The sequence below is a fragment of the Macrotis lagotis genome, chromosome 4 (genome assembly GCF_037893015.1).
Source record: "Macrotis lagotis isolate mMagLag1 chromosome 4, bilby.v1.9.chrom.fasta, whole genome shotgun sequence".
Classification (NCBI taxonomy): domain Eukaryota; kingdom Metazoa; phylum Chordata; class Mammalia; order Peramelemorphia; family Peramelidae; genus Macrotis; species Macrotis lagotis.
In genome coordinates this window covers 88815935-88841092 of record NC_133661.1, presented here as the reverse complement: position 1 = coordinate 88841092, position 25158 = coordinate 88815935, and the positions used below count along the sequence as shown (strand labels likewise).

At 35.6% G+C, this 25158-nt stretch overlaps 1 protein-coding gene across 1 annotated transcript in view; it reads left to right on the top strand.

Moving 5' to 3' along the window:
* The first annotated feature begins 1223 nt into the window (after positions 1-1223).
* Positions 1224-25158, top strand: part of LOC141521177 (scavenger receptor cysteine-rich domain-containing protein DMBT1-like) — a 135704-nt gene continuing 111769 nt past the window's right edge. Inside the window, 5 exon segments of the mRNA XM_074233436.1 lie at positions 1224-1308; positions 11903-11926; positions 12953-13000; positions 21299-21346; positions 24521-24844. Coding sequence (XP_074089537.1) covers positions 1251-1308; positions 11903-11926; positions 12953-13000; positions 21299-21346; positions 24521-24844 — 502 coding nt within the window. The 5' untranslated portion in view covers positions 1224-1250.

The following is a 25158-nucleotide window of genomic DNA, read 5'->3' as shown; positions in this document are numbered from 1 at the left end:
AGGGAAGTCACTCCAATGGTGCAAATTAGAAGTCATTCATATCATCTCAAGCTATACAATTTTTGTCCTTGTTCTCCTAGAAATAAACTTGCCATAGGCCAATCAAAATATTCTGGAGACCTTCCTGTATTTTCAATCACATCCTATAAACACATATTTACTGTCTACTACTGGCAAGGAATTGATATGGATTACCACAACCACAACTCAATGACAATTTTGAGAATTTGTAAAGGCTGAACCTTTCCCAAACTAGAGTTCACTAGGAGAAGAGATGTTAGGCAGTTTTGATAGTTATCTCTTACCATTGTCTAAAAATTAAATCTTGAACAAGAATATGGGTCACCATAAACCTCTGATTGGATTTGGCAATGAGTAGTCAGAATTTTTCATGGAACTTTTTCTCTTGCTGCTTACTTGTTGCATTTTGTCCTAATCCACAAGGTAAGGGCTGGTGGTGGAGCTTGAAGAAATGTCAACATCTTCATGAATAGAAGGAATGGAGCAGGAAAAATGTTTGTCATCCTTGCCTGAGCACAGTGAAATACCAGTGGCTACACGTAAGAGGAATCAGATTGGGAAGGACTCAAAGTTCATAATTTGAGACCAAAACTTTTGGGATTTGGAGATAGGACCAACAAAAGACAGGGATTCTTGTTTGTATTTAAAACAAGAACTGTTTGGAGTTCACAATGTGAAGTAGTGCATGGTCAGTCTCTCCTGTTTGTCCTTACACTAACTACCTCTTGGTACAACATGATGTTCTAACCTCCAGGTCAGTAAGAAGTATTCATGGGGCCATGAAGGGAATGTTCCTTAGGGTAACCCATCCTTGAAATATTCTTTTCCCCTTGGCTCCCTCTTCACTATTTACAGAGTAGCCCACATCCTGCTTTGTCTGGATTGTCTTGAAGTATAGATTCCATTAGTAAATGTAGGTTTCTCTATATTCTGGGGGCATTTAGAAGTCTTCTTGTTGGACGGCAAAGAAGGAAGTGGCAAATTATATTATTGATTTCAAAGTGCTTTTGCAATTGGAGTCATGCCAAATCTTTCTGGGGGCAATCAATCAGACACACCTATTCTTTTCCCACAGATTAGTGAACTGCCTGTGAGTTAATTTACTTACTTCCTTTTGATAGATTTATTGCAGCAATAGCAAAAGACTACACCTGAGAGCACACCTCCTCATACCTCAGAGCATATAAATATCAAAGTGTCTTTATTGAGATTGACAGGGACCCAGCAAAATGGGAATCTCCATGTTCCTGGGGGTATGGCTGTTATGTTGCCAACTTCTATATGCAGGTACTTCTATTAATTATATTTGTGTCCTTTTCTTCAAAGTCCTAATTGGATGTTTTAATGTTTTAGTCCCTGGTCCTAGACTCTTCATTTCAGGATTAATTTTGCTACAGATGAAGGTAGACAATAGACCTTGATCACGATGATTTACAAAGTGTCTTATACACACATACACAGAAGAGTTTGAATAAGTGTTTATTTTTTGTTGAATTGGATGAAAGCTATTTTTTCCATCCTTGGAGAAATATAAGCAATTGGAATCAGGGTAGGCTAATTACAATGTCATTGGATTAATTAACTCATTGTCAAAAGATTGTTTGGTCTTGAAAACAACTTGTTAAGTATGTGGTCAAAAGATAAAATGTTTTATCTTATGCTTTTTGCATTTGTGGTTCAAATGGAAAGAACCCAGAATGTTTGGTCCAATGTAATCTCCATGATGCAAGGATGGGCAGGACAGATTCCCTTGCTAATTTAATGTTCCTTAAAGACATAACTTGAATTATATCTGCAGATTTGTCTGTCTTAAAAAAGTTCCATAATTAGAGTACACACATAGCTAAGTGATTTGACAGTCAAAAAGGGATTTGGGAACCCACCCTTGTGTCTGCCACAGACTTTGCCAGATGGCCTAGAGCTAGCTTCTCATCCAAAACTGAGTGTCAGATGGATTAGATGGCTACACTCTTGTTGAGCCAGAGGCAAGCCTGTATAGTAATACATTCTGTGATTCTTTCCAAGATAATTTTCAGAGGGTTGCTAACTGAACAAATACTTAGTCATGTTCTCATTAAATGTGCATATTGTTTTTAATTTTGTTTTGTTTTGTTTTTTGTCAGATTTGGGTGTTTCACAACCTTTATGAAAGGTTTCACAAGTCTTTATGAAAGTAAATCACCATTCTTTCTTATCTTCATCTGGAGAGAAAAGATTGTTAGGAGGCCCTGGGGGGTCATGTTTCACCTGGCAAATTAAGTCTCCATTAAGATGTTAAAAGTAAATAATCTCCTCTACTTTCTACTCCCAAAAGACTGAGTGATGATAAATGATGTGTAATTCATGAGTATAGAGATGGTATAGTTAAAAAGGCAGGTGTCCTGACTGGAGACTAGAGAGATGGGTGTAAGTCTGGTTGGCATCTCCTCATAGTTGTTCTCCCTGCCCCAGACAAATCTGCAACATCATGGGCATGGTAGGGTCAGACTGCTTTGAGAATAGGGCATTTATAGACCCTGCTTTGGTTGTCCTTCAGTAGAGAACTCAGATTCTGAATGGCCAACCCAGCAAAGTCAAAACTTTCCCATGGAACTCTGAAATGGGTTCAAATCCCTATTGCCCTTAGACTTGCAATCTAGGGACATGGTGATATACTATGTAGGTTGAGCATGGGGAAAGTGAAACAGTCAACTTTCCTAATTCTGGAAATTGCAAAATCATCAGAACTACTTGATAATGAAGAACAAACATCAATGAATTCCTGTTTTCTAGGATCAAGATAAATTCATTTAGGTATTTATTGACATGGACAATTTATGGGAACCATATTTATCACTGGTCAGGAGCAGGATGGGAGCTTATGACTCTAAGCCCTGTCTGTCATCAACTGAATGTAGCAGTACTTTTGGACTCTTCCAGGCAATTTAACAGTGTAGAATTTTTTTTAAGTTATTCTAATAGTGTTCATTAAAGAGAATCTACTGCATAACATGTATTTTTTAAAATCAGAAAAGGAATTTTGGATAGATTTCTGACTCTAGCATTAAGATGCAAGTTTGCATAATGACTGTCACTTAATAACTGTATAACTCTGAAGAGGTCACTTTTCTTCTCCAGATAACATAGTGTCATAAGCAATCTAAAAAAGATTTTAAAGAACATCTTTTTCCAAAAAAAAAAAAAGATCTTGTCAACATCTATACATTTTCAATATATGGATACTGAGACTGAAATAGTAGGTGGCAGAGAAGAGAATCAAGCCCAATAAATGATGTTTTCTTGTATTATACTCTGCTATGTAGCTTATAGGAATCCAGCCATCTCGTTTATCCTTTTGTATAGATTGTAAATTTCTTGGGGGTTCCATTGTATAGTAGTATGTGCATAATGAATGTCAATTGTTTTGAATTGAATTTTATAGGTGAGGAAATTGAGACCCAGGAAAGTGACTTGGCCAGGGGTATAGTGAGTTAATGACAGAACTCGGACTAGTATATAGATCTTCTGGCCCCATCTTGGAAATCCCTTCCTATTTGTAATTTGGAAATTTGGGGGATAATCCACGTTCATCCTTGATCATTTGAGCAGCTCTATCTTCTGAATCTCTGCTTTTAAAAAATCATATTTCTCTAATTCCTGTCTTTAGAATAGAACTTAAATCTTTAAAGGTGCAAGAGACACAGTGATTAGAACTCAGGACTTCAAGTCAGGAAAGACCTGGGTTCAAGTTCAACCTTCAACATTGTTACCCTCACTAAAGTGTTCAACCTTGGAATAGGAATGGTATCTCTGACAAGACTATTATATTGTGTATGAAATGCTTTGCAAAATGTTTTTGTTAAGTTGTTCTTCAGGTGTATCTGACTCTTTATGACCCCTTTGAGGTTTTCTTGGCAAATATACTGGAGTGGTTTCCCTCTTCCTTCTCCACCTCTTTTTTATAGATGAGAAAACTGAGGTAAACAAGATTAAGTGGCTTGTCCTTGGAGTTGGAGTAAGAATTGGAGGCTGGGGTTGTACTCATGAAAAGGGGTCTTTCTGACCCCAGGTCCAGTACACTAGACACTGAACTGTTTAGTTGCCCCTTTCACACACATTTAAATGTCTTAAAGTTGAGAGTGAATCATTATTATAATTATTCCAGTGAGACATACTTTTATTTTTCATACTTGAATCTTATTTCACTCACTATGGCTCTTCCTCTGACATTTCCTTTGAACTTCCAAGACTTAGAAAATAATTATTCATGATCTTATCTGAGCTTTGCAACAATACTATTTGTTAAATAGTCTAATTTTTTAAATATTAATTTTGTAGATAAAACCAAGACTCTCATGGTTTAAGTGCCTTATCCAGTGTCACACAGCTAATAAGCAGGAATTTATATCCAGGTTTTCCATTTCCAAATCCAGACCCCAAGTCCAGACTTTTAAAAAATACCTGTGTCTCACCAATGTATTGTGAGTTCTTTATGTCCCCTGTCCCTCGAAAATATTTGTCAGTAACTCAGTGCTGAGCTTTGCCTATCTGGCATTTCACTTGCACTACCCATACCCAGTCTTATTCTTCACTGACTCTCATTCTTTTACTTTTGCCAAACTTTAATGCCTTTTAAAAAGTTTCTCTTTTCCCCTTGTCCTCAGGACTTATCTCTACTAAGGTATAGTTAATAAAACTGAGAAATAAGCATTAATTGATGGGATAATGTGTTATTTTTTGCTGCGAACATAGGAGAACCTGCTAGAAATAATACCTGAGCTCATAGGTTTAATTCTAATGACAGAAACTTTAGGCATTGTAACAGGAAAACATTTTGGGGAAAAGAGGAGGGCTCTTCATATCTTCTGTCAAATCCTAATACAGATGCTTGCCCTCTCCACCTGAAGTGGCTCTGTGTAGAGGAGGAGGGTGAAAATCCTTTCTGAGATTCCATATTCATGTTTCATGGCTCTCTTTTCGCACGCACTTGTGCTTGTATGTGTTTGTGTGTGTGTATGTGTATGTGTCTAAGGAGGAAGATGAGAGGGTCCTATAAGTAAGGAAAAGTTTAGTTTTTAGGGCAAATCTCTATCTTCACACTATCTACCTTCCCAATATTTGACAATTCAAAGGCTTCTTTAGTGATTCTCAATTTGGGGATGGGGATAGAGGAGAGTGTTCAGCAGACAGTAGACAGTTCTAGTTTCAATCCAGAATGTAACCACCATAGATTATTCGGGGAGAGAAAGACTTTTCACCATAGCCTTCTACTGAGGGGTCAAACTCTCCAAACCATATCCAGACAGATTTAGGCAAAGCAAACAGTCCAGAAAATTCTAGACCCAACACAAAACTTTTGTCAACTTCTTCTCTTTTCTTCCTTTCCCTCAAGAGCCCTCTTGACTTACAAAATATATTATAGAGGATCAAGAGAATGTATATAGTGATAGCAATATTGTTTTGAAAATAACATTCAGCTACTAAGTCATTTTGACCATTCACAATTACAAAAATGAAAAATAAAGACCATATGAAGAAAGACTCACTCAAGTTTGCATTTCCCTACAAGTCTGACATCATTTTGTCCTTGAAGAATCTTCTTAAGAAACTGTGAAAATTTCTCATATTTCAATTCAAGTAGCAAACACTTGCAGAACACTGCATTGGATACTGAGTGGGGAAGAGGAAACTAGACTAAATTATTAGTGAATGATGAGGGCAGTCTAGTAGTGGGGGGGTGGGCAAAATTTAGAATTTTTTATTTCTTGTTCTTCCCTGAATGTTGGCTTCCACTTTATATATTACTTTTCATGATTTTTCTTTTTGTGCTTCTCTTTATGAAGAGCTCCGTGACCAGAGGATTTAGAATGGGAAGGAATTTAAGGAGCACATAGGCTTTCTACTTTATTTTATACATGAGGAAACTTAGTCCCAGAGAGGTTAGGTGCCCTGCCCAAAACCACACAGCTAAAAGAAAACAGAACATGGATTTCAACCACTGTTCTTTTTTTGAAAAACTTAGCTATTATTTTTATTATTCTCCTCAATATTTTTCTCCAATAATGTAATTCACATTTTGAACATGTCCCTTTCTCCCTTCCCCCTTTCCTTTAGCTCCCCCTCTCACCATGTTGCTTCTATATTCAGGAACTAGGTATGGGGAGGAGGTTTCACAGGAAGAAGTCTCTCAAAAAATTTCTGTTCTATTATCACCCTCTAGGGGAAATCAGGTATAAGAAAAATTGACAGTGGATAGATATTTCTGCTCTTTCTTCTTTCCCACGAAGCAGGATTCCAACTGGACACTCTTCTTTTCCAGTGCCCTTTTTATGCCACTGGCCTCTTTATTATTCTCCAAACACACCACACTGTTTGCCACCTTTGTGCCCTTGTCAGCCATTGTTCTTTTATGCTAAATCCATTCCTTCTTCCTCTACATCATATCTGTCTCCCATAAGAGCAACAAATATTTGTTTTTCTGATATAGTCTTTTTGTTTGTTTGTTTTTTGTAGGATTTTGCAAGGCAAATGGGGTTAAGTGGCTTGCCCAAGGCCACACGACTAGGTAATTATTAAGTGTCTGAGCCTGGATTTGAAGCTAGGTAGTCCTGACTCCAGGGCCGGTGCTTTATCCAGTGCACCACCTAGCCACCCCTTTTTCTGATATAGTCTGCAAGTTCTTCTGACCTTAGGGACTGAAAGGCACTTTTTTTAAGATGAATTAGTTCCTTGCCTGTGAGAGTCTTTTTTTTTTTCTTTTGATTGTTGCTTCTGTTTGCTTTTCCCTCCTTTCTCTCACCCTGGTGAACAACACCAAAATAACTGCAGTTTTAAAGAGGTGTGTGTATTCAGCAAATTACTGGGGAAAAGGCAGAAAATGGGGATGACCTAGAGAAATTCATCCTCACTATTGAGATGTGGCAACAAGTTCTGATAGCAAAGACTATAAATACCAGATAGCTTTGAGCTCCATGCCCAATTATAATACTCCAAAGATTTCAATTCAATATATACTTATTAAGCAAGTATTAAGAACCAAATTCAGGGCTAAGCTCTGGGGAAACAAATGAGAAAAATCAAGACAGTTCCTGCCCTTAAAGAGTTTACAACCTATTTGGGAAAGGCATGGCACAAAAGAAAGCTTAAAAGTATGGTTGAAGGGGAGTCAGAAGAGACATTTGGGGGCAAATCTCTAAGTTTATAGATGAAAATATTGAAGGTTATTTGCCCAAGGTCATACATGTAGTTAATGGAAGAGTTGCAATTTCCTCATTTGTAAAATGGGAATAATTATCCCTACCCTGCTTTATATCTGTCCAGTGAGTGGGTATTTTATAAAGATAAGACGATCAATTGAGAAATAAATATTGAATTATACCTACTACATTCCAGGTGATCTTCTTGGTTCAGGGGTCACAAAAGCAAAAATGAAACAGTTTCTACTCTCAAGAAATTTACAGATTATTTAGCAGAAAAGTATGCATGCATGTATAGAAGTAAATACAAAAATATATGTATAGTAAATACAAGTAAATGGAGTGGAGAAGGAGGAGAACTAATAGCTAGGTGGATTAAAAAGGCAATGAATATGACAATGTTTTGAAGAATTTAAGTCTCTATAATATGTATGGGATGGTTATGTTTAGTATTAACCATTAATGATTGATTTAAAAATTATGATAAATTATTAATATTATTTCATTGTGAATGATGACCAATCATCATTATTAATATTTAAATTTGACATTTGAAAGAAAGTCAAATAGTCATTTCAAGTTTGTAGATAAATTGGGAAGTCACTTTGTATCGTTTTCCTGAAAAATAAAGACATATGAAGAAAGACTCACTGAGATTTACATTTCCCTCCAAGTCTGGTATCTTTTTGTCCTTGAAGAATCTTCTTAAGAAACTGAAAATTTCTCATATTTCAATTCAATAGCCAAGTAGCAAACACTTGCAGAACACTGCATTGGATACTGAGGGGGGAAGAGGAAACTAGGTTAAATTATTAGTGAATAATGAGGGCAGTTTAGTGGTAGGGGGGATGGGCAAAATTTTTGGCAAAATTTCCTTAAGTCTTATGATATTCCCACGGGTTTCACATAGGCTGAAGAATCTAATCCTCTGAGACTTTGAATTCAGATTGTAATTTTTGAATTGAGACATAAAACAAGCCAAAGAGAGGATGAGGGAGGGGTGCAACTAATTCTTCTTTATTGAGTCTGAGTGAGGAAGGGGAGACAGAAATAGGGTTGGTGGCCTCCCACCCACTTCTCCACTTGTCTTTTTAAATAACCATGTGGTTTGATAGTCAATGAGGTAACCTTTATCAGCTGGTCTTACTCCCATGTGAGATTGTTATCTACTATGAAACAGCTAGGCTGAGTGGCTCAAGGCACCTACTTGTGATAAAGAAGACCTGAGTCTGAATCCTGCCTATTTCACCTAACTATATGATCTGCACAAGTCATTTACTGGTGGAGATCAACTTCAGTTTCCTCATCTGTAAAATGAGAATGATAGCATTTACTTCACAGTGTTGCAAATGAAGGATTCTGCAAACCTTGAAGAGTTGTATAAATCCCCAAATAAATAATGCTTATGAGATTGATGTTTATAGACCCTGAGTGAACAGAATTTGCCCCAGGGTGTCAACATGGGGAGGGGGAGGGGGAATGGCATCCTTTTTTTCATTGTGACCCATTAGTAGTCCAGGACCTTGCTATAGTTCTTGTCTGAGGCTTAAATTTGGGGTTATTCAGCTTTTTGTTCTTTCTTCAAGTGATCACTTTTGTGATCCTACCAATGTAGGAACATCCTTAGTCATGTTGGGGTTGGGGAGTGAGGTGACAGATATTAATGCTTAGATGAGGCTAAATGTAAAATGTTTTCTTCCAAAATTCTGGGGACCACAATGGATACACAGTTAATTTTTTCTGTGTTGTAAGAACAATTTCAGGTGTTCCTTTCATTTCTTTTTTTAAAAAAAAATATTTATTTTGAATTTTACAATTTTTCCCCCTAATCTCACTTCCCCCCCCACACCCCTACAGAAGGCAGTCTGCTAGTCTTTACATTGTTTCCATGGTTATAAGAGAGAAACCACATCCTTAAGGAAAAATAATAAAGTATTAGAGATAGCAAAATTGCATAATAATATAATAATTTTTTAAAAATAATTAAAGATAATAGTCTTTGGTCTTTGTTCAAGTATTCCTTTTATTTCATTTTAGATCATGGAAGGGGAACCTCAGGCAGGCTGTCATATCAGTTTGGTGTTTCCAAGGCAACTATGGGCAAGACTTGAAATTTAAAAAGTCTAGGAGCTTTTTAGGGATGAATTAATTAAATGTTTGTGAATGATGTTTTAAATATTCAAATGGCCCTTGACAGATAAAAAAAAAGGTTTCTCATTTTTTAATTAGGTAGATATGAGAGATCCAAAGAGATTCAAGAGACTTTTTTAATTTAGAAAGGGATCTATTCAATTTAATTTTATATATATATATATACATATATATGTATATATATATATATATATATATATATATATGTTTATTTACTGTCTCCTATGGGCAAGTACTGATGTGAGGGAGTTTCACTTTGAGGACAACATAGGAGACAATGAAATAATATAGAGTTGAATTCTGATTTCAGATTCTAAAGAACCCTACAATGGAAGATAACTCATTGAACTTTTATTGTTTTTAATTTCTGGAACAACAATTGTATCACCTGAAATAGAAAGATCAAGGAAAAGCACTGTGGATTTCATATTTAGAAACTCCTTTAATCTTCCATTTTATCTGATTGTTTAGCTTTTCCTTTTCCTTATAGCTTCACAGAGGATAATTACTCTGTGTTTGAATCTTAGAATGAGTTTTCTTGGATGTAGACCTTCCTATAATCTCTCACTCAAGTTCATAGACAATGTTAAAGCTAAGATTTGGACTCACCATGTCATTGCTGATTTTAAAAAAAGATACCACATAACTAGCAAGCAGTAGAATTGAGATTCAAATTTAGAACTTGTAATACCTGGTCCTACAACATTTTCACTATACTATATTGTCTTATGCAAATATTTAATCTGAAATATTGTAAAAATTGCTATTTTTTATTAAGTGCATCACTTTTACTAAAGTCTTTCTGGCTACTCAAGAGAATGATGGTTTATGTGTGTGATGAAGAGACATGAAAAGCTACATGGTATAGTGAATAGAAAGAACAATGAATCAGGGAGTCATGAAGACCTATATTTTTTAATCTAGCATCAGATACCTGTTATCTGTGTGAAGTTGGGCAAATCCTGGAGACTTCAGTTGCCTCATTCGTAAAACTGAGGAGATTGGAATCAATGATCTATAGGGCCCCTTCCTGCTCTAGAACTATAATTCTATGATCTTCTGATTGAAAGGCTTAAAATAAAAGCAGTTTTTAAAAATAGATAAATAGCCAAAGGATAGGCATAGTTTTCAAAAGAAAAAATATAAACAATAACATGATCTAAATCATAATATTAAGAGAAATGCAAATCAATATTTTTGTTACTTTATATTACACACCTTGGAATTGACAAAAATGGTAACAATCTAATGTGAAGGAATCATGCGAATACTGGTGCATTATGTGGACTAATGATGATGGTATGAAATGGTTCAACTCTTTAGAAGTTCAGTTTGGAAAAAATAGAAAAAGGGAATAGATTGTCTATATCCTTTGAGTCAGTAACCCTAATTCATGGATTATACCATGAGGAATAAAGGCACAAATGAAGATCCAGGATATCCCAAAATATTCATAGCAACCATCTTTGTGGCAACAAAGAATTAGAAAAAAAGTGAGTACTCATTGATGGCCAAATGGTGAAAAAAACTATGGTATATGAAATTAATGGGATACTATTGTACAGTAAGAAATTGATTTTGGAAATCATATTTAGAGTCAAATTTGAATTCAAATCTTCCTGATTCCAGGCCTAGGTGCCTGCAATCAAAACAATAAATATGTATTAAATATCTACAATGTGTGAGTCACTGTGCTAAGCTCTAGGGCTACGAAATCATACCATCTAGTTGTCTCTAACTGAAGCCCAGGGTTCAATGACTTATCTAGGATCACACAGTTAAAAAGTGTCTGAAACAAGATTAGAATCCAAGTTTTCCTGCCTCCAAGTCCAGTTTTCTCTTCACTACTCAATAAAACACAAGAAGATTTGTATCAATTGATACTAAGTGAAATAAGCCAAATCAAGAGAATAATATACACCAGGAATACAACATTGTAAATGAAACGATCACTAATGAGAAGGTGAATTCTGGATAATAAAAAGAAACAAATAAAGGTACCAGAGATGAGATAATGGAATCCTGGAAGAGTGAGGGAGAGCTTTTAGTAGAAACTATCACATCTATTGACCCAGCATATGGCACAATTCCTGAAATACAATAGGTACTTAATAATTATTTATTGATTGTTCAATTCAGTCTGTGTATTAGATGTTTTTACTTGGATTTTCTTAGGGTTAAATTTAGGGTGGAAAATAGTTGTGATGGAAAGACAAAAGATATCAGTGAAAAGTATTAAAATAAGGGAGAGAAGATTATGAGAGAGTGAGTACAAATGAACCTCTGTTCTCTGTTCTTACAATGAGTTTTTTTATTTTGTACTCCATCTTTTTATATTCTTACAGAGTAAATATGTGGGGGTGATAGAGATGGACTTTCAGAATAACATTCAAGATAATGAAAAAATACGAAACTGTAATCATATTCTGGAGAACCCTAAATTGTGGTTCTTGGACAACTCTCTTGTTCCAAGAAGTCAAGGGTATATCTGGGAGGAATTTTAGATAGTAAAAAAGTTATTAATATAAATTATACAAGTTCTTTTTTCTTTACAGGAACTTCTGTAAGTACCACATTTGGTAAGCCTTTTTTATGTGCATTCACTTACGACTGGTGATTAAAGAGGTAGACTTTTGTCTCATTAGATTTCATGGCAGTCTAATTTTGTACAAAAGATAATTCTGGATGTGAGAGAAGAGGAAATTATTCACTTTCAAAAGCAATCCTTTGCTTCCCCCCTCCACCAATCTTGAATTTTTAATTTTTAGTTCTCAACTTAATAAACTCTAAATAGGCTGAGTATGGAGGTCTATGATTGTAGGTAGGATGGAATAATTCTTAGAATTACAAAGATATCTGCTTTCATTCAGGTTCAGACAGTTGCTAACTATGTGACCTTTGCAAGCTATCTAACCTCTCTGAGTCCTAGCTATCTCATTGGTAAAATGAAGGAGCTGGACTCAACAAATTCTAAGAGCTCTTCTAACTCTGTAATCTATGATCTTTGCTCCTGGGTAGGCTGGGAATGGTGGATCACTTGAACTCAGGAATTCTGAGCTTCAGTGGGCCAACACCAATTAGGTGTCTGCAACTGACTCTGGTACTAGTGTGGGAATAATGGGGCTAAATAGACTATCAAAGAAGCAAAGATAACTGATATTATTGGACCTGTGAATGGTCACTAAATTTCCATCTTTGAAGAGATAAGTAGATCTAATCTCCAAAACTGGACAAAAAAAGCAATCACCATAGCAAAATAATCCCACCCACTAAAATGCATATTTCCATAAATAAAAACAAACATAGAGGATTGATTACACATGAAGAAATATTATACAGAAATATTATATCTATATGCTTTTTTCTGAAAAAGCATATAAATAAATTCAAATTCTGACTTTGAAATTGGCATTATTTAAAAAACTCTTATAATTTAAGCATCTTCTATTAAGACATTTAAAACAGAATTTAATAGATCAAAATTTACTAAACTCACAATTTTTCAGAAAATCTTTATTTTTAGGTTGGTAGGAATTTCTTGGCTAACTAGAAGCTTAGAAATGGAATTAATTTAACTTATTCTTTATTTTTGCTTACATGAACAGATGAAACTTATACCACTGAGGGCATAACAGAAACTCCATCATTTCTTGGTAAGTCCTTCTAAATTCCACTTCTCATGAAGTAGTTTTGTCTGTGTTCTTCTCTAGAGGTAACTATAGGATAAATGTCTATCTGACTGTATTTTAATTTTAGAATGAATATTTTTGTGGAGAGACCTGTAATCTCAGATTCTTCTTTGGCTGAATCCATCACTGGTGTGGCAAAGTAGACAGCAAGGTCAATGCATCATAGGGGGGCATCTGAATTTGATGAAAGTCCCTATAAGAGAAATTTGAAACTTCTCTTGGTCTTGTTCTATCTGTTCTATTTCTGTCCCTGGTTTTTTTTTTTTTTTTTTTGGTCTCTGTTTTTCTCTCTTTTTTCTTCCAAAAATAACTTTCCCCACCTATACTATTCCTTTCTCAAATGCTCATCCATAAGTCTCTTTCCTAACCAAAACAGTAAGTCTCCTTGTTCAAGGAAAGACTTTCTTAGCAGACACAGGCTCTCATGCTTCCACCTAAGGTGTTTTTTCATTTGGTCCAAAATTACTCTGAATTGTTTTTCTGCATACAATTGATTCTCACATTTTTTTCCCCTAATTGATTTGGCATTGAGAGAAATATTTCTGAGGTATCATATGGGATTATTACTTTTAGTTAGAAAGAGTTCTCGACCTTTGTCCAAAGTCTCACTTGTTTTAAGAATGAGAACAAGTTTATCAATCTTTAATCTACTTTATCATTCCCTCCTGTCACAGGACTCAAACCTGAGCTTTGTGTAAAGAACCCTTAGATTTAAAATCTAAGGGCCCTGGGCAAGTCATTTCCACCTCTGTATCTCAGTTTTCTGATCTTTAAAATGGGAATACTGGTAGCTTTATTTCTTAACTGAGAGGGTTGCCCCAAGAAAAATGCTTTTATATACTGTAAGAGCACCCGGGAATGTAGGCTAATTTTTTTTTCAATCAGATATGATTGTGGGAAGAAATCCAAGGTGCATATCACCACAAGAACTTTAGGGAGCAATGCAAAAATTGTGACCTCTTATTCATAACTTCTAACTCATGAGGAGTCCTTCCTCTAGGGCCCCTGCCCATTTTAACTTGACTAGAGGACTAAAAAAGTTATCCCTGGATATTTAACTGAAACAAGTTGAAGCTGAGTTGGTTTTCTTCCCATCTATGTCCAAAGCAAGTTTGCCTCTGAGACTAGTCAATGGAGGGAACAGACATCAGGGTCGAAATGAAAATCTTTACCAAGGATACTGGGGTGTTATTTGTGATGATGGATGGGCCAAAAGAGATGCCAATGTGGTCTACAGGCATTTGTGTCTATGCGATATCAGCAGGAGCTGCCCAATTTGGTCAAGGTTTTGGGAACATTCTCCTGGACAAAGAGAACTGCTCTGGGATAGAGTTCTACTTGTCCAGTTGCTCTCACCATGGATTCCTTAACCATGAATGTGGTCATGAGGAAGATGCTGGAGCTATTTGCTCTAGTGTTGTTTTGTTGTTCAGTCATTTTACTCATGTTTGACTGTGTGACTTAAATTTGGGGTTTTCTTGACAAAGATAATTGGAGAGCTCTTCTGTTTTCATCTCCAGCTCATTTTATCGATGAGGAAACTAAGGCAAATAGGGTTAAGTGACTTGCCCAGGGTCACACAGCTAATAAGTGTCCAAGATCAGATTTTATCCCACAAAGATGAGTCTTCCTAACTCCACTGTATCCCTTAGATGTCCCACTAGGAAGTATCGCTCTCTGCAAATAATTTCTTCTCTTTTCATGAGCAGCATTTCCCAAATGAAATGATTCAGTGAAACACTTGGACTGGAATGAATCAAAGCTCCACCAAGAGCACTCTCTTTAAGCTTCCTTTTGCCTTGTCTCTCTTATAGTAGCTTCTAAAATTTTCCTTGGAAGTCTGATAAATCTAATTTTGTTCACTGGTATCAGAGCTTCCTCATTGAATATAATGAATTTTCTTCCCTGGTTGGTTGATTCTTATCCTTCATTATCAAAAAAGACCAAATTGACATCCTTAATTTGAAACAAATTACAGTGGGTTGGACTGTGGCTTATCAGACCAATAAGAGTCCCAATACTGTACCACAATACTGTTGGCACAACACCTGGGGTGGGTGCTCTAAACTTACTTATGCCACGTTTCCTTTGAGCTTCAATTCAGCCCTTCTCACAGAGTGCAGCCCTCTCTCTGATGAGGGCACACCATGCAGGGTGGTCCTGTGCCAGGGTCTCCCTTGCTGTACAACCAATTCTAAAGTTCTTAGGAGAGACCTTCAGAGTGTCACAGTATTGCTTCTTCTGATCCCCTTGTCTGGTGCTGTCTTCAGGAATAATGCTCATAAATTTGCAGTGATTTCTAATTGATGAACTCAGAGTAAGTCAAGAGCTTGAAGTCATGGCCCAAGCAAAACTCAATATTTACTCTTCCTCATGACATTTCCTAACATCTTGTTAGTGGCAGTACTCATTTATTTTGGTACTTTTAATTTTTAAAATGCCAGCTACAAAGCTTTAAAAAATTCCTTTTTTCTGTTTAATTTTGTTTCTGTGCAGCAAAGGGACTAGATGAGATTTTATTGATAGATTTACAGAAACATCTTTCTTTAAGTAAGCCAATTTATGTAGAGTCTTCACTTGTTTGGGGCATGAATAGACCATAACTTGTTCAAGGTCAACAGTCAATATGCATAAGATGCAAGACTTGAATTCAGGTGTTCTTGTCTGGGAGGACACCTCATTCTCCATTATTCTATGCCCTTTGTCAATTTTTTTTTGAAAGTTGAATTTTGATTTTTAGAAAATCCATTATAGGTAAATGATTGTTTCTATCAATGTATTATATGGGAACAATTTATGATCTGTTTATCAAGTTTTGAAATTTCATATTTTATTTGTGTGACCTATGATTATATATTTAGTGACCCTTTTCCTTTTTCACTGATATTAAACTTTTATTGTGTCCCTTAAATGTAGAGAAAGAGAAAGAGTTCTTAATTTGGAGTCTGAGAATTTAAATAAAAATATTTTGATATCTGTATTTCAAGAATTTTTTTTCTTTTGTAATTCCATATATTTTATACATTTAAAACATTATTTTGACAATAACAATAATAATAGCCAGAATTTGTTTAGTGCTTTAAGACTTGTAAAGTGCTTTACAAATGTTATGCATTTGATCCTCACAGCAATCATAGAAGGAAGGTGCTATTATCATCCTCATTTTAAAAAGGAGGAAACTGAGACAGACTTGAGGTTAAATGAATTGTCAAAGGTCACACATCCATTAAGTGTTTGAGTCTGGATTTGAATTCAGGTCTTATGATCCCAGATCCAAGACTTTATCTACCATATCACCTTGACTGTCACAGGAGACAAACCCTTCAGCTAAGAGAAATTAGTTAGTCTCAATCAGTTCTCAGAAAGATGGGCCTCCTCATCAATCAATCAAGATTTTGTCTACTTCAATCTCTTTCCTAAATTGTTTTTGTTTATTCCCACATATTTGGGGAACATGGAACACATTAAATAAAAGCTTCATATTCTTTAAGTATTGGCTCTTAGAAAATTACATTTGTGACCTGGGCTCTACTGATTGCTAGGTAGAGAATACTACCTTGTCATCTCAGCTTTTAGGGCTCAAATTGTACTCAGATTGTTTTTTCTTTTCTGTATGCAGAACATGAGTCCACTCATGGGAGGGAGTGAGCATCATTTGAAAGATACTATAACTTTTGCCTGTTATTCCCATTTCTTCAGCCTTTGATTGTCAAATTATACATACTTTTCTTCAAAAGAAAATCCGTTCTTTAATGTTGAGAGTGACACTCTTCTCATTTTGGTGTGATTATATTTGCATATAATATGTATAATGATTTTATGTTTACAGTGATGGGATATGCAAAAACTTGCTTTTTATCATCCTTTCTGATAATTTTTACTCGATGTTCTTTTCATTTTTGCCTACTTTTGATAGTTTGACAGTTTTGATAGTTTTTTTTAAAATGTATATAAGAATATATTGAAATATGACTTGCTTTAGGTTTGATTCCTGTTGGTAATAGTGGTGATGATATGTGATCTCAATGCAATCCCTTGACCCATTCATAATACATATGGGAAGGGGACTTTCAGAACATTGGTCTTAGAGTCAGAAGACTAGAATTTTGCTCTTTGTAGCTAAATGGTTGGCAAATCAATTTATTTCTTTAGACAGTCACTTTATATGGTCTAATAAAGTTAAGAACTTGGAAATTTGGTAAATGAAAAGAGTAGAAATAGATAAATGTGAGTTTGAGTCTAGTCAAACCAGATTGACATTATTTGTGAAAATCAAGAAGGTATTTAACATTGTTCTGTGCCTCAACTTTGTAAATGGACAGCATCAGGAGTGATTACTTTGTATGGTTGGTGTGATTTGCAAGTCAAAGGCATTTGATAAACATTAATGGATGATTTTAAACCCATTTTTGCAAGACAATGGGGCTAATTGACTTGTCCAAGGTCACACTGCTAGTAGGCATCCAGGGTCTGAGCCTGCATGTGAAGTCATGTCCTCCTGATACCAGGGCTGGTGTTCTGGTCACTACTTCACCTAGTTGTCCCCTGATTCACGATTTTTCAACCCTAAAGCATAAGATAAAAGGGAGATGCCCATTACCTTTGGCATAAATTTGCTTGTGGTTCAGGATTATGTGATCTTAATTCACTGCAATGTGTTTCTCTTCATGGACATCCATCCACAAGATTAGGGATAGAGAAAGGAGGTCCAGAGAACTGAACAAAATGCTATTTTCCCCTAAATAATCATCATGATAGCTGGCATTTATGCTATAGTATAGCAAAGTATCTTATCATATTTTATCTCCTTTTAGCCGAACAGTAACCATGTGAAGTAGGTGCTGTTATATTCTCATTTTACAAATGCGGTTACTGGGAGAGAAGGGAAAGCTGTCCTGCTTAGGGTCACATAACTAATGGGGGGGGGGGGGATTCAAACTCGGGTTTTCCTGATTCTGACTCAAATCAATTGTGTCACTAGGTGCCACTAGGTCCCTTTTCTCTTTCGTCCCTTCCTAAGAAACTCTTCTGTTGACCATATTTATCATTCTTAATAAGAAAATTAGCAATTTTTGAGTGGGTATAACTGAGACATGAGACTGAATTTTTTTCTTCTAGCTACAATAGACAATTCACTTACTTCCTAGAGCAGAGCATCAATGACCCATGGAATAAGTCATTTCTTTTATATAGACATTCTTCTGTGTAAATTAATTATGAATTGAGATTAACATAATTGATATTAAAATAGAAACATGGTGCTTTTTATTTTTATTATAAAATTATATATATATTATATATAATATTATAAATATTATAAGGGGATAAACCATTTCAATTAAATTCAATATATTGTATATTTATTAAACCCTTCTTTGTGTGAAAAACTTGTACTTGATGCTATATATATGAGGATAAAAGAAATGATATCCTTCCCACTCTAAAGGGGTTATATTTAATCAAAATCAAATCAAATCAAAATAAAAACCAAGTATTGGAGAGAAGGATTCACAGGACTGACCTGAAGTCTAAAGACACACATTCTTATAGGCAGATGCAATTACCAAGTGCATTCCAACCCAGGGAATAGCTTGCTTATATGAAGGTGTGCTGTTGTTTGTCTTTCATTTTTGAAGAGAACCAGTGTCATCATGGGTGTTGTCTTGACTTGTCTGTCAAATTGGATTTAAGTGAGAATGAGTTGCACAAAGTTGTCAGCTTCATTCGTTCTTCCTGAGTCATCAAAGTCCAGTGGCAAGATGACTGACTGGTGATGGCCCTGTAGGCAATGGACAGCCTTGAGGTCTTCAGTGCATGATCAAGCTCTGAGCCCTCCACAGGGCCTGCTTCAGTTGTCTTCGTGATCATTGGAACAAATCTGCCCATTTCTTCAGGGGAAGTCTTCCCATGCTCAGGGTAGACATTCTTTTAATTCACTATGAATCTGAGGTTTGATTTAGCTCATCTGTTGAGAAGATTTACTGTACAGTGGTTGCTGTGCATGCTAACATTTTCTTGGGTTCCACGAATGAGAATTGGGTGAATCAGGTAAACACCAAAGGTGCATGAACAGTCCTATAAAGAGCTTAGCAAGTCTTCACAGCAGAGATGCTAATCCTTCTGAACATCCCATAGACCCAAAGACATGTCAGCACTAGTTCAAGGAACTCTTCCAGTTCATGTTCAAAGAACATCTAGTATTAGTCCTGTTAGTCATTTGGAGCAAGACTTTAGAGCCTTCTCTTGTTTGTGATTGTCTTTGCTTTGAAAGACTTCTGGTGGTCATATCCACATCTTTGGAGGTGGCCACTAACAACAGTGGTACCATTGACTTTCAAGAATTCTTAATAAATAAATAAAGAGGGCATGATTTTTTTTATCCTATGAACATTAGCTGAGTATTTGGAAGGAAAAGAAAAAGAATATGGATAGCTGTCACAATTTGCACTACTTAATTCTCTGATGAAATAAATCATGGCTATGAATCAGACTAGGTTAGAAGAGTGAATGACCTCTTCACACTCTAATATTTACTTATCCCATAGACCCATTTCGAATTCACATCTTTTTCTAGTCTTTTCTTGCTGAACTGAGATAATGATCTCTCAGTAAGTACTAAAAATTTTTGAAATATGTGTGTGTATATATAATTTATTTTCTTTATCTACATCTATATATCACAGCATGCATATATACACCATATAGTAAATATTAGGGCTTCTATTAAGGATGATAGTTTACATTTCTAAAAATATTTTGATGGAAACATGGGCACTAAAAACATCTTTTCCTAAAGTTGTCACTAATATTTCAGAGCCTCTGTAATGTGGACATTTGTTTCTCATTCCTAACACCAAAAACTGAGGGATTGATCTTTAGATGAAAAAACCAATAACCTCTTCTAATTTTCACCTTTCACAAAGAGCCTGGGGGAAAAAACCCAAGGAAATTAGGAAGGTCAAAGAAGAGGTTTCATAAGTATCCATTTTTATCTGTAGGCTTGGCTGTCACATGAGAATCCTCTTTTCAATAAAGCTTTTGTATTCATTTGGAAAATGGAATGAAAGTCCTTTTTTAAAATCAATGCCACATATTTAGGTGGATTCAAATATCAGCAGTGGGGATTTACTGGGATCTACAGAATCTTATATGTAAAGCAGTGTTTCTTAGAAGACTCAAGGTTCCTCATGTTTTTATTATCTTCATGTGAGAGTCATTTCAATGGCTTAGTATCAATCTCTGTTCTGGTTCCCAGAATCTGTCTTAGAATTGAATTTGGACTATACTGTAAGGATGACCCTTGCCATGGAGGCAGGGTATGGACTAAGAAATCAACTAAGTAACTTCTACCTTCTAACTTTCATTATCCCTGGAAAGGATAGATTTATTTTAAGTGAAACCATATTCAGGAAGTGAATATTCATTCTAGAAGAGTTCAAGTCACATTTCTCTTGAAGGGAAATATGACGGATTTTCAAATCAGTTCCCAGGAAACTATTTTTTAAAAAACATTATCTGGAGTGCCAAAAAGTGTTCCTTTTTTTCTTATTCTTCTTCTCTTTCCTGCCCTTACTGCCTTCATTCAAATCTCCCCCTCCATTTCTTTCTTCCCTTGCTTTCTTTTCTTCTTTACTTTAAATTTTTTTCCTTTACTCTTTTTTCTTTTCACCTTTTCTCATTAATTGTATTTTTTAATTATTTGTCTTGTCCAAACTTTAGCTGGGGAGACTAAAAAGGCATGACAGGGAGGAAATTATTAGGTGAGTGTCTGTATTATGGCAATGAAATTATTATCACTGGAGTGCCACATAGACAAAAACAGTCTTACAAGTGTTGAAAATCAAATTCATACCAAACTTTTCAAATATCTTATATCAGATAAAATAGGAAATTTTAAACTTGGTTGGTCAATGGCCTATTGGTCCCCTAACAAGAAGCACATGGCATCAATGGATATGACAAAGAGGTTGAATACTTGATGTGGGTGGTATAGTATTTATTTCCTCAAGTTCTGGTAACACATTCCATTGTGCCAATCTTACCCTATTCTGCCTTAATGTCAAGTTTATTTGCATCTTGTCCAATCTTCTCATCTTGAAGACAAATAGACCCAAAGAATGACAATATGATACTTTCATAAAAAAACTATCTAAGGATGTACTTTTGATTTCCATATTTAAGAGAGTAAGGAAATGAGTGATCACTATGAGGGAATATCTTCTAATATGGAAATGAGATTGAATTGGAATTTTTCTCTTCTAGGAACAATAGGCCATACAAATACTGAGACAACAATGATATATGAAACAGGTAATGTTTCTAATCTTGCCTTTCCCTTTTTATGAATTTCTTTTTTTTAAGCTTTTTTTTTACAAGGCAATGGGGGTAAGTGGCTTGCCCAAGGCCACACAGCTAGGTAATTATTAAGTGTCTGAGGTCAGATTTGAACTCAGGTACTCCTGACTCCAGGGCCAATGCTGTATCCACTGGGCCACCTAGTCACCTCTTTTTGTGAATTTCTAATGAGTTTGGAAAAATATGTGAGCATTTGAGCATCTTTCAATTTCAATGTGAATTAATTCAGTTCATCTTTTTCATCACATGGTCAAGGCTTGTGCTAGTTAGTCACTGCTTATACACATGAAAAGCAATATATTCCTGTTTCAAAAAGTTGGTAGTTTTCTAGGAAAAAGCATGAGGCATTCACAAAAGAATAACATAAAGTAAATGGAGATCTAGAGAATTAAGGAACAAAGGAATGACGGAAGAGTTCAAGATGGAGATGCCATCTGGTATTCTAAAAGAGAGAGAGAGGAGGAAGGAGGATGTTCCATGTATAAGAGAAAACTCCTCTGAAAGCTTGAGAATATCAGACCAATTTCAAAGATCAGCAAGTTATATATATATATATATATATATATATATATATATATATATATATATATATATATATATACTTATGTTTTATATATTCTTATATAAAATTATTTCACATTAGAAATCTATATGAATAAAAAGATAGTTACTTCTAAATATAGAATTTCTAAAGCCCAGGGTCTCACATCTATTCTTTCATCACCAAAAAAAATTATGGACCCTGTGGGACTGTCTACAGTGCGGTGATTTCTGTTGAATCAAAAGTGACTTTTTTGTGGGACATTGATGGGGTATAGAGGAAAACATGTATGACAACTTCCCTTTGCTCAAATCATGTTTAGAAGTGTGAATCAATATTCCCTTCTCAGTGTCCAATGAGTAATAATAATGTTTATCCTTCATTTTTGAAGAAGACTACAACATCAGGGAGGGGATGCCATCACAAGCATATGATTTGGATTTGAGTGAGGGGCCTGAGCTAAGTCACCAGCTTCACTTTCTCTTCCAGAGCCTTATGGGTCCATTGGCAAGATATGAATCAGGATGACTGGAGATGACCCTGGATGTAGGGCAAGCAGGGTTAAGTGAGTTGCCCAAAGTCAAACAGCTGGTTACAGTCAAGTGTCTGAGGCTGAATTCAAACTCGCATCCTCCTTATTCCAAGGCCAGTGTTCTATCCACTGCCCTACCTAGCTGCCCCCAATTTCCAATTAATTCAATAAGCAATCTTGACTTAAAGTCATTCTATTTAATTCAAATTCCCTAATTTCAGGGACTGGGCTTTCAGAAACCACTATTCAATACAGAGTGCTCCAAAAGTTAGTGCAGTTTTTAATCTTAATATCTTAATATGTTAATTCTAGAATTTTTGGAACAAACTTTATTTATTTTTGGCCTTTCCTAGAACAAACTATCAAAATGTGTTGGCATTATAGCTAAATTGCTAGACTAGAGTCATAAAGACTCTGAATGGAAATCCTTCCTTAGAAACTTATAAAGTATAGATGATCCAGGTCAAGTCACTTAATTTTTTTGGGTTAATTTTTCTCATTTTTTTAAAATGGAGATAAGATCACCCACTCCAAAGTGTTAATGTAAGGATCAAATGTGATATTATATCCAAAACACCTTGAAAATTTTATTTCATTCTATCATTATATATATATATATACATATATATATAATATTATGTGTATGTGTGTATGTATATGATATTATCTCTATTATTTTTTAAAATGGATCATACTGAAAAAGTTTATATTTGTAAGGATATTTTCCTTGAGATTGAGACTCCCAAAACAAGTCTCCGAAGGTTGTCACAGCAGTATCGGGAGAGTTTTATAAAAAGGAATCTGGCATTTGCTTCAGACAAGATTATTTCTTCTTCAATAAATTGAAAAACTGGCCTTGATCTCCACCAGGAAAACAGTAGGATGGTGAGAAGGATCATTCCTAAGCACCATGTTTCTTTTTCTCTAGATGGAAGTCATTAGAAGGTTTGCCTTAATGACCAATGAGTAAGTTCAGACATCCACATGAGAATGTAGAAGAGTCAAATGGATCTCAAAATCTTAAATGCAATATTATTTGTTTTATTTTTAGGTTTTTTGCAAATGGGGTTAAGTGGCTTGCCCAAGGCCACACAGCTAGGTAATTATTAAGTGTCTGAGATTGGATTTGAACCCAGGTACTTCTGACTCCAAGGCTGGTGCTTTATCCACTACGCCACCTAGCTGCCCCAATGCAATATTATTTGTATGGTCCAATATACCTCATAAATCATCAACAGTTGAAGTTTTTGGATTCAGAAAGTGACTATTGGAACACTGTCAAATTTCTGCTTATTCCAATCCCTCAGTGTCAACAACTATGTTATAGCTCAGAACTTCTCCTTCATATGACTGAAATTCAACAAAGATGTCCCTGACCAATGAGACAAAATATAGAACATGTAATTTCCATTAAATTTTGCTATGGCCCATATATTCACTATACCTAGAGGAGGTAAATGCCATCTAATTAGAAACCATACAGATGAGTTATTCTGAGAGTGAAGAGCTCAAAATATACACCCATATATACTACACACACATACATATATATATATATATATATATATATATGTATGTATATATCTGTCTATCTATCTATCTCTATCTCTCTCTATGTATCTATGTATCTGTGTATCTATCTATCTATCTATGTTCTTTTAATGTCTATAATGGAGATGAAGTTGCCACTTGAAGTAAATACTAAAGTGTTGAATATCAAAATTACAGTCAGATTCTCAACTATCAGAAAAAAAAAATTAAGGAAATGTTAAGTTTGGTTTATCAATAACCTGTGGCTCCTCTAATCAGGTGTTAATTTAAGGCATCCCTAGATTTCACAAAGAGGTGGAATCTTGATAAGGGTGAGATGGGTGGTTCCTCCTACTTCTGCTTCCCTTTTCACTCTTCTATTGTGACCTTAAGATATGACCAAAGTAGATTTCCCACCTCAGTAAACTCAGCCCCTTTGGAGGTTTGGGGAAGTGATTCTAAGAAGATTCTAAGATGTCATCCTTGAAGATGAACACTGAAATAGAAATGCTTTCCTTCTTTTTAGCATCAGATTCTGGTACAGCCTTGAGACTGGTGAATGGAGGAGACAGATGCCAGGGTCGAGTTGAAGTGCTGTACCAAGGATCCTGGGGCACTGTTTGTGATGACAGCTGGGATATCAATGATGCCAACGTTGTCTGCAGGCAGCTGGGCTGCGGGTATGCTGTATCAGCTCCAGGAAATGCCCGATTTGGGCAAGGCACTGGCGATATTGTCCTGGATGATGTGAGGTGCTATGGATATGAATCCTACCTGTGGAACTGTCCCCACAATGGATGGCTCTCTCACAACTGTAGGCACAGTGAGGATGCCAGTGTCATCTGCTCAGGTACTGTGATTCTGGGAACCACCTGCTTCTTCTATTCTTTAGTGGATCTTGTTTTCTTGGCTGAGATTGTTCTTGTTCTAAGCCTGTTGGGAGTCTTGTCCTGCCCCCCCCCCCCAATCCACAAGTTTTTCAGAGTTGGAGGGACTGTTGGAGTTAAGGAGAGAACTTAGTTTATTTTTCCAAGGACAACTCACTGTCCTTTCTGGCAGTGATGGCAGTAATACTTCAAAGTAGGGATTGTTCAGGGAAAAGAGAGTACTGGAAGAAGAGGCATAGTTTGGGAGTCAGAGAATTGAATTAAAAATTTGACTCCT